Below are 10,067 nucleotides of genomic sequence, written 5' to 3'. Positions count from 1 at the left end.
GCCCTGGTGTCAAGGGCGGCCGTGCCAATCCTGTGTTGCCCCTTGGCGCTGTGCACAGGGGATACCCCAGCGCCCCTCCCCCGCGTACTCCCCCCACCATGGTCGAGGGGTGTGAACATGAAGGGGGAGGAGGCCAAGGGCCTCCCTGTCCCAGAGGAGCCTCGACAGCCAAGGCCTCCCCAGTCCAGCGCGGACAGCTGAAGCCACCAGCTTCCCTGGAGATGAGGACTCCCGACCCCAGCACACTGTGGGGCCTGCCTGTGCTTCAGCACTCCTGTCCTCGGGCCCAGGGTGGCAACGCGTGAGGATGAGCCCATTCACCAGCGAAGTCAGGAGAGCCTGAGCGGGACTGGGAACGGTCTCCAGGGACTTCCCCTTAGGGCTCGTGGGTCGTTTCCATGGTGTGGCGTTTCCACTCTGCAGACTGTCACACCAACTCTGTACCGTTGTAAGACTTGGGAAATCATGAAGAGAACAGGTTTAGAATAAAGTAACAGGCATTTTAGCCTTTTGTTTTTAAATGACATTCTATCTGGGGGAATTTGTCCCCCCTGGGTACCACGGTGGGGACTGGAGTGGGCCAGGCCAAGCATTCCATCACTCCCTCCTCCGCTGCCCTCCCCCAGCAGGCCCCGGGGGGAGCCAGGCAACAGACGCCTGGGCTTCCGCCTCTGGCTCGCCCCGCCCCCGGCCGTTGGTTCTCTGAACTGCTCCCTTCCGGGCCTCTGCACCGCACTCCTGCGCGGAATCCCTCCTTGCTCCGGTCCTCAGGCACTGGCGCGCTCCTGGGGAAAGGGCCGGGCTGTGTGTGTGTGTGTGTGCGCGCCGTGCGCCCCGTGCGCGCGCTGGCCCCCTCGCACCGCGCTGCGGGAGCTCAGCCGAGACCCGCCGGGGAGGGAAGAAGAGCGGGAGAGGCAGTGCGCGCCGCCCGAGGCCTGGGGTCCCGGCCACAGCTGCGCCGAAGACCTGCGGGCGCTCTCGGCTCGGCCGAACCGGGCGAGGATTTCCCCGACAGTCCGGCCGGGGCTGCGTAGACGCCGTACTCCATCAACCCTGACTCGCACCTGGGCCCCGTGCGAACGTCCTTGAGGCGGAGACGCTAGTGTTCTGGGCACAAGAAATAGGCACGTGTCTTAAGACCGACCGCACTTCAGATTCGATGAAATACGGTACTTCCTACGGGAGATGGTGGGCCCCGCCCACCCGAACCCAGACCCTTTCCACGCTGGCGCGGAGCCGCCTTGGGCTCCCGGCCCCGCCCCCTGGGGGGCTCCTCCCCCACCCCGCGCAGGCGCGGAGCCTACTAGCCGGCTCTTGCCCTCGAGACGCGCGGATGCTGAGATGGCGGATTCCGAGCTGCAGCTGGTGGCGCGGCGGATCCGCAGCTTCCCCGACTTCCCCGTCCCCGGCGTGCTGTTCAGGTACGGGCAGCCGGGCCACGTGGGGCGCGCGGGCGGAGGAACGGAGGGACGGACCGGGCCGCGCGGCCCGGGATGTCGGGGCGCGGTGGGTTCTGCGTGGGCCCGAGAGTCACCAGGCCTGTCCTTGCGTGCCAGGGACATTTCACCCGTCCTGAAGGACCCCGACTCCTTCCGCGCCTCCATCAGCCTCCTGGCTAATCACCTGAAAAAGGCCCACGGCGGCAGGATCGACTACATCGCGGGCAAGTGGAGCGTCAGGGCTGCGCCGGGTCCCCGGGCTCTCCCTGGTGCTGCTCGAGGCTCGAGTCTGCCATGAGGGCACAGGGTCGGGAGTCCTTTACCCTGGGCAGGGTGGCTTTGGGGGTCTTTTAGGGGACCCGCCGGACGCCCCAACGGTGCTTGGGTTGTAAGAACAGACCCGCTGCCCCATCCCGACTTTGCAGCCGTGAGAGGGGCGACAGGCCCCTCCAGCGGCCGGGGAACGCCTCTGCTGGGTGGGTGCCGGCGGCGGGGCTGAGGGCAGGCACGACAGGTGGGGGTGTCTGACCAGAATCTACTGGGCCAAGCATGCTTTCTTGTTTTACCGGCGGGTATTGAGCGCCTGCCGTGTGCCAGGTCCTGTACCCAGTGGTGGGTTTTAGGAAAACCCAGGAGATCGTGGAAGATCCTGGCGCAGGTCCTGTTTCTCTTTGAGAGCACCCCCCCCATACTCCCTGGTTCTTGGATACCCTGAGGGGCCACAGCATTGCCCTGGAGGCTGGAGGGCTCCAACTGGTTGAGTCCTGCAGAGGATTCTTCCCTTCAGAAGCTCTTCCTCCCTAACCACACTCGCACGTGGGGAAGAGGCCCTTGAGTTCCCCCATCACAACTCAGTCCACCCCCGGAGGTGGACTGCCTCTCCTTCTGGACTAGAAGCTCCTGGGGCGGACGCTGAACTGTCTGCTAAGGGCGTTTCAGGTACCACCAGCCACTGGTGAGCGGCTGAGCTTTGGAGAGAGGTCAGGTGACTTACCCGAGCCCACACAGCTATTTACACTGCCCTGTACGGAGTGGCTCCTGACCTCTCTAGCACCTAGCAGTCCCTGTGTGGTAGGTGATCTGTCAGCATTCCCAAAGTGGTTGGATGTCACTGGTCTTTCATCTGGAGGCAGCAAGGCTGTGTGTCCTGTGTTGTGATGGCTACTTGTCACTGTTCAGCCCTGACCCATGGGGACCCCAATGCTACTGTACCACACGGCTGCCCCCCAACACCCCAGGTCTCACCAACAGGCCTAGACTCCCGTGGCTTCCTGTTTGGTCCCTCCCTGGCCCAGGAGCTGGGCTTGGGCTGCATTCTCATCCGGAAGCGAGGGAAGCTGCCAGGCCCCACTGTGTGCGCCTCATACACACTGGAGTACGGGAAGGTGAGAAGCCTGGGGGCTGCCTCTGTGGACCCTCCATTCCCAAAAGGAGAGTCGTGGACTCCAGTGGAGCTGCCATGGTTGGTTGGAGTGGACATGGGAACTCAGACTGCGAAGCTGGGCCAGGCTGACAGAGCCAGGAGACAGGGTGGGTTGGAACTGGGGCCCAGGGGGTGGCCGCTTGTCAGTTCCCCAGCTCTGCACACTAAGGCCCTTTTGGGGAAGCTGGTAGATCACGTGCCCGCTTGCTTCTGCAGGCTGAGCTGGAGATCCAGAGGGACGCCCTGGAGCCAGGGCAGAAGGTGGTGGTGGTGGATGACCTGCTGGCCACTGGTGGTGAGGGCCTGGCCTCAGGGTCTGGCGGGGGTGGGCAATGGGTCTCAGCACTCTAGCTTCCCAGGGCCTGTCTCCACACCACCCCTCCCTCCCCAGGAACCATGCATGCAGCCTGTGAGCTGCTGGGCCAGCTGCAGGCCCAGGTGCTGGAGTGCGTGAGCCTGGTGGAGCTGACCTCTCTGAAGGGCAGGGAGAAGCTGGGGGCTGTGCCCTTCTTCTCTCTCCTGCAGTACGAGTGACCCCAGCCCCAGCCCTCCACCAACTGGAAGAGAAGAGGATCAGCTGTTGGGGCGGGGCGGGGCGGGACTTGGGGGTCTGTGGCTCAGTATTTTCTCCTGAGCGGGGCTGCTGCCTGGGGGGGCCTGCTGGGGCTTCTGGAAGCCCCAAGGCCTGGAGCTGCAGGCTCACTGACAGTGGAATGAGAATGAGAATAAACAACTGACTTTCTAGAGCGGAGTCTCCGCCCCAGTGTCAGTGTGGGAAGGTGCAGGGGCCACCCTGCAGGCTGGGCGCTTTCTGACGTTAGCGACGTTAGCGTTTGGTGGTTCTCAGCCCTGTGAGCCGCCGTACGCACACACACGGGCAGCCCACCCTGGCTTCCCCTGCCGCTGTAACTCATCACGCACGCGTGTTGATTTGAAACAACTTTATCTTACAGTTCTGGACGCCAAGTACAAAAACCAGGGTGTGGGTAGGCAGGGCTGGTTCCTCCTGTGGGCTCCAGGGGGAGCCTGTTCCCTGGCTCTCGGCTCCTGGCATCCCAATCTCAGATTCAGCACGTGCCTGCCTCCCTCTTACGAGGGCCCTGTGAGACACCCAGCCCACCCAGATACTCCAGGACCACCTCAGGATCCCACGTGGACACCTGGGAGGGTTATCTGTCAGCCACACTACCCTCCCTGCACCCTGGGTACGAGGGGGGCCTCCACCACACTGGCCAGAAGCCCTCGAGCCCAGCAGCCTCAGCCCTGACCCTCACGGGGACTCGGGACAGGGAAAGCAAAGTGTGTCGTGTTCCTAGTGTGTGTAAAACACAGGCCCGGCGGCCGGACAGTGTTGGCACCTGTCCGCCGGGCTCACAGCGCCTCCTCGGCACGGGCAAGGCGGGCCAGCTGTGCCACGACACCTGCCAGGTCAGCGGCCTTGTCCAGCTTGACGTAGGTGTCAGCACGGATGCGGTGGAGGCTGAGCCAGTTGGGCAGCAGCTCAGAGAGGAGCTGCACGTGCTTCTCCATCTCCCCTGCGGAGGGAGGGGGCACGTGAGGCCTCCCAGGGCAAGACTGGGAAGGACTCCAGCAGTGACCACACAGCCTTGCCAAGGAGCTAACCCTCCCGTGGAAACCCCACAACGGGAGGCGCCCAGCAGCTGAGCGACCAGAGACCTTGGAGGCAACAGGCAAGTCCTAATGGGGCCTGGGGGCCGATGGAGGGACCACAGGGGAAACAAGGCTGGGTTGGGTCGATAGGGCGGGAACAGCCCCTCAAGGCTGCAGGAGGCAAGGGGGCCAGACCACCTCAGGTGAGCCCAAGGGTACGGTGCCCGCCCTCACCTGGGACCTGGGGAGGGCCCTGCACGTACCGGGGCTCATGGCTGCGCGGTAGCTGCCCACCATCCTGGCGCAGGCCACCTCCATGGGAAGCGCCGGCCTGCGCTCCGACACGAAGATGCCACGCAGCACGCGGGCCAGCTCGGGCAGCCGCTCGAGCCGCTGCAGCCGCAGCTCCTGCTCCGGGCGCCGCGTCATCTGCGCCAGCTGTCTCTGCGCCTCCTTGGCCCGGACCTGCAGCGGGCATGGACGGTCAGGGGACGTCTGCCTCACCCCTCACCACCACCCCGCGGGGACGCCACTCACCCGCTCCAGCAGGGCCTGGGACACCCCCTTCAGAGCGGCAGGCGAGGCGGCCGGCGGGGTGGCTGGCAGTGCCGGGCTGGGGGACTGGGGGCTGCTAGGCTGGGCCGTGCGCTGGGCCAGGTCACTCAGAGCCTTCTCCATCTGAAGCAGGTCAGAGGGGAGAGGTCAGGAGACACCTCCCCCCGGTTCAGCCACAGGGGAGGCTCCTCGCACCCCACCTGTGTGGACCCCCCCAAGAGTCATTTGTCCAGCCCAGGGTCACCCCGGCACATCGAGGGCCTGTGCTCACCGCCCCGGGGCAGAGCCTGCTGGTGGGCGCTGCTCCGCTTGCGGGGAGAGCAGGTCCAGCTACCCTGAGGCCCACGGCCAAGGGTGGAGCCTGTCAGGCACCAACATGGGGGTCAGGCTGCCCCGCACCAGCCTTACCCTGGGTGACATCAGGCTGCGGGCACGGGCCAGCACCTCCTGGGCAGAGGCCAGCTTCTCCACAGTGGGCGGCTGGGGCAGCTCGGCTGGCTCGACGTCAGGCACTTCGTCCACGTTGAAGCGGGGGTGCCAGCGTGTCAGCTGGTCCTCAGGCACCTCCATGGGGGGGTTCAGGGAGGCCAGGAAGGCCTGTGTGAGAAGGGGGGGCACCAGCTGACCCTGGGCACATCTGCCTGTGGGTGTAAAGAGCTGTCCGGGTTCCTGTCCCAGCTGGGCAACCTCGGGCAAGTTACTTCACTTCTCTGAGCCGCAGGTGCTCAGCTGGGCTGAGGGTACAGCATAGAGCAGCCAGCAGCACCCACTGGACTCTCCCCAAGCTTCCCGGGGCCAGAGGCTACCAGTCTCGAGCTCCCTGCTTGTCTGCTCAGGGCCAGGGTCCCCGCCTAGCCCGGCGCCTGCCCACGTGTAGAAGACAGCCGTGGAGAGTGGTTAAGAGAACTCTAGGCTTCAGCCTCGGGAGGAGCCCACTTCCTGCGGTGGCAGATGGGGCTGCGACAGCAGGGACAACATGAGGCCCCGAGCCAGGGGACCCGCTCACCCTGTGATGCTCCCGGACTCGGGCTACCAGCTTCTGGGTGAAGACCTGGCGCCGCTGCAACAGGTGCGCCGCCGTGAGCCGGGGGGCCGCGCTGCCAGCCTCTGTGGGGAGAGTGCAGGCCTGAGCCCCAGGGCCGAGCCTACCCAGTCACCCAGCCCACCCCCACGGGTCTCAGACAAGGCCCGGTGCCTGAGGCCTTACACCCACGCTGAAACTGTGCGGCGTCCTGGGCAAGAACCCGAGGCCCAACACACTCACGCTGGTCCAGCAGTGGCTCGATGGTAAGCTGGTAATCAGACCTCCTGACGCCATCCTGGAAGGTGGGGATGTAGTGCTCCTGGCGGAAGCGGTAGGAGCCAGGGTACACGGTTTTGATCTGGCCCACGTTGCGCTCCTCAAAGCGCCTACAGGACAAGGGTGTGGGGGGTCAGAGAGCTGGGGTCGGAGGGCGCACAGACTCCAAGAGCAGGACGAGGCCCTCACCCCCCACCCCCGGCTCACTTGTGCATCATGTCCTGGACGCCCTGCTTGACCTTGGGGAAGGTCACAGTCTCAGAGCGGTTGTAGAGCATGCCCACGATGGTGTCCATGCTGCGGAACATCTCGGCCAGCACCTGGTACTTGTAGGGCAGCACAAGGCCCGGGGGCCCCGGCTGGGCCAGGGCGTGGAAGCGCTGGTAGGCAGGCATCTGCTCACCACTGCCAGGGAGGGAGCACGGACGTTGAGAGAATCACCACACCCACCCCCTCCAGCACCCAACGGCAGGCAGGCAAAGCGGTGGGGGAAGACCCCCAGGGCGCACTGCGCACCAGTTTACAAAGCCGCTACGCGTCACTACCAGGGACAGAGACAAAAGCCTGGCCTCAAACCCAGCTGTCACCCAGGGCGGTCCCCGACCGTCCCCAGCCCTGGCTTCCTTGTCTGTAAGAGGCATATGATAACTACGTGACCTGGCAGGACAGACACGGCGCCAGGCAGCAGGTCCCGGTAACTGCTGGCTGTCCAGGTGGTCTGCAAGTCGCAGGAGCTGGCCCTCTCACAGACGGAGGCCGACACAACTGCACTGCGCTGACCCCTTGGAGGACGCGGCCCTCCCCGACCCGAACCACCACAGCCCGGCCCCGCCAGGCCTCCCACCAGGCCACCCCTTCCTGGGTGCCCAGCCGCCCTCCCTAGACTCACCACAGCCCGGCTGGGTGCCCCTTGTCCTCGGGCGCGCTGGGTTCCCCGGCATTCTTCTGTGCACTTGCCTTTAGCTCCTGGACCCGTGCCCCCAGCTCCTGTGCCCGCTGCAGGCACGACGCGAGCTCAGAGAGAGTCACTTTGGAAGGGACCTGCGGACACAGAGTGCTGTCAGCCCGCCTGTCACCCCGGGCCAGTCCACCTCCCCTGCCCTCAGTCCAGCCTCACCTTGTCCTCGTCCTCCCGGGCTGCCAGGCAAGGTCGCCGGCTGGCTGAGAGGGGGGCCTTCTTTGTCTTCTTGCTTTGGGGAGAAGAGTACTCTGGGGAGCCAGCGGCAGCTGGGGAACTAGGGCCAGAGACCTGGTGGGAAAGACCCCAGAGGTGATGAAACCACAAGACTCCGGGGTGCACCATCTCGCAGAAGGCCTGACCCCTCGCCCACTCTTGCAGACGAACCTGGCGTTTACCAGTCCGCTGGGCTCTGGCCCTCCCCCAGCGTGTGTCAGATCAGGCACCCCCCCCCCCCCGCCCTCCGCTCCCCGTCAGTGGAAGTCCTGTGGAAGGGACGCCCCGCGAGGTTACGGGACCCCGCCTGCCAGGTGCGCGTGAGTTGGCCCTAGCCCCTCCTCCCGCGGGGGGCCTGGGTTCCACCCGGGTCGGTGCCCTCCTCCAGGGCAGGTCTCTCCAGCAGCCCCGCCCCCGCCCCACCCGGGCCGGCTCACCGCTCCACCGGTTCCCTCCCGTCTGTCTCCCTCCCAGGCCTCAGTTTCCTCCTCCCCTCCGCGCCCTCACCGCGTTGGCCGGCAGCCGCAGCCTCCTGCGCGCGGGCGGTGCAGGCTCGTCGCGCGTGGGCTCGGCGGGCGAGCGGGCGCGCTTGCGGCTGCTGCCGGGGCCGGGGCCGGGGCCGGGGGCCGGGGCGCGGGGCGCGGGCTTGGCGGGACTCGGGGTGCGCCAGGCCGGCTTGGTGCGCGTCGGCTTGGCCCGGAGCGCAGGACGGCGGCGCGCGAAGAAGTCGGTGAGGCGGCACTGCGCCATGGCGGGAGCGGCGGGACCGGGGCTGCGGGACCACGACTGCAGGACCACAGGCGGAAGTGGAGCCGCTTTTCCCGCTGATTTTCGCGCCGCGCCCTGGCCCCGCCCCGGCCGTAGGCGGAACCGTCGGCGCCTTGGCCAAGGGGGTTGGCGCAGTATGGACGGGCCCGGGCGCGTGCGCGCTGGCCCTCTCGGGCTGCGCCTACCGCGCATGCGCCGCAGCGAGGGTCTCGGTGGTTTGGTGGTCCGTGTGCCGTTTCCCGAGTGCTGGATGGGTCTGCCCCGGGCGGCACGGTTCCGGGTGGCCGTCGAGCCAGTGCTGTCCTGGCAAAGAGGAACATGCTCCGCTGCTTCCACCTGAAGTTTAAAATGATACGGTGCAATGAAGCTGGCGCCCAGCTGCGCGGACTAGGAGGGCGCTGCGCACGTGGCCGCGGGGGCGGGGGTCTCGGCGTGTCCTGGGCCTGGCCTGGCGCCCAGTGTGCGGCCCAGGACCCTGAGGCTGGTGGATGCGCCTCGAAAGAAGGTGTTCGGCAGTTTTGCGAACGGACCGAGACCACTGAGTTGCACTTCTTTAAGGGTGAAGGTTATGTTTCAATCAGGCTGTTATTTTGAAAGAAAAAGTTGCTCTCACATGGCCAAATTGGAAAGAAAGTTCTTAAAGCCTGAAGCTGGGTTGTCTGGCAGGCTCAATGTCTGTGGAATTCCCATCACAGAAAAATGCGGTCAGCCCGGTTCTGAAGTCTGACCACAGGTCTGGGAGGAAACTAAATCACAAGGGTTGTCTTTGGGAGGGGTTGAGGGCTGAGACGGGAGTTTTACTTTGCCATCTTTTCCAAGTTTTCTGTAAGGAGCATGAATCGTCCTTTTACAAAAGTAAAATTTAAAGGAACAGAAACGTCGGTTGGGGTGGTGCTTGCAAAGTGACAAGAGTGAGAAAGCTGGGGGCTGATGAGACAGTTTGGTAGAGAAGCATCGTTGCCCACATGTTATAAAGGGCACAGCAACTGGATCCATATTTTGTTAGCAGCCAGTAGCAAGTTATTAGTGGGCCGAGGCCAGCATTTTTAAGGCTACATTTTGTTACAGTTTTGTTTTGGTGTGTGTACTCTGAGCCACCAAGTAAAGCGTGTTTTTTGTTTTAAGTGTGTTTTTTAAATTTTATTCAAGTATAGTTGGTTTACAATGTTGTGTTAATGTCTGTGGAACAGCAAAGTGATTCAGTTATACATACACATGCATATTCTTTTATTATATGTTCTTTTCCATTATGATTTATCTCAGGAGATTGGATATAGTTCCCTGTGCTATGCAGTTGGACCTTGCTGTTTCTCCATTCTATATGTAATAGTTTGAATCTGCTAACTCCAGACTCCCAATTCAACCCTCTCCAGCTCCCACTCCCCCTTGGCAACCACAGGTTTGTTCTGTGTCTGTGAGTCTGTTTCTGTTTTGTAGATAAATTCGTTTGTATCATTTTTGTTTTAGATTCTGCCCATCAGTGACATCATATAATATTTGTCTTTCTCTTTATGACTTACTTCACTTAGTATGTGATCTCTAAGTCCGTCCATGTTGCTGCAAATGGCATTATTTCACTTTTATGGCTAATATTCCACTGTCTGTATGAACTACATCTTCTTTATCTGTTCGTATGTTGATGGACATTTAGGTTGTTTCCGTGTGTTGGCTATTGCGAATAGAGCTGCTGTGAACATAGGGGTGCGTGTATCTTTTCGAATTAAAGTCTGTCTGGATATAGGCCCAGGAGTGGGATTGCTGGATCATATGGTACCTCTCTTTTTAGTTTTATGAGGA

At 63.2% G+C, this 10,067-nt stretch overlaps 2 protein-coding genes across 2 annotated transcripts; one reads left to right on the top strand and one right to left on the bottom strand.

The window, feature by feature from the left end:
* The first annotated feature begins 1,311 nt into the window (after nucleotides 1–1,311).
* Nucleotides 1,312–3,446, top strand: APRT (adenine phosphoribosyltransferase). The gene is made up of 5 exons (XM_065899710.1): nucleotides 1,312–1,421; nucleotides 1,557–1,663; nucleotides 2,691–2,824; nucleotides 3,079–3,157; nucleotides 3,254–3,446. The coding sequence occupies exons 1-5, from the start codon at nucleotides 1,342–1,344 to the stop codon at nucleotides 3,394–3,396; spliced, it is 543 nt and encodes a 180-aa protein (XP_065755782.1). The 5' UTR covers nucleotides 1,312–1,341; the 3' UTR covers nucleotides 3,397–3,446.
* A 787-nt stretch (nucleotides 3,447–4,233) lies between these two features.
* CDT1 (chromatin licensing and DNA replication factor 1) lies at nucleotides 4,234–8,252 on the bottom strand. Its single transcript, XM_065899699.1, has 10 exons — nucleotides 8,010–8,252; nucleotides 7,446–7,577; nucleotides 7,218–7,369; nucleotides 6,536–6,733; nucleotides 6,293–6,438; nucleotides 6,035–6,135; nucleotides 5,437–5,625; nucleotides 5,011–5,151; nucleotides 4,737–4,938; nucleotides 4,234–4,397 (listed from the first exon to the last, which is right to left on the bottom strand). The coding sequence occupies exons 1-10, from the start codon at nucleotides 8,250–8,252 to the stop codon at nucleotides 4,234–4,236; spliced, it is 1,668 nt and encodes a 555-aa protein (XP_065755771.1).
* Between the last annotated feature and the right edge of the window lie 1,815 nt (nucleotides 8,253–10,067).

Source organism: Phocoena phocoena, chromosome 20 (genome assembly GCF_963924675.1).
Source record: "Phocoena phocoena chromosome 20, mPhoPho1.1, whole genome shotgun sequence".
Lineage (NCBI taxonomy): Eukaryota > Metazoa > Chordata > Mammalia > Artiodactyla > Phocoenidae > Phocoena > Phocoena phocoena.
Note: the sequence above shows the minus strand (reverse complement) of the source record. Positions and strands in the feature narration are given on the sequence as shown.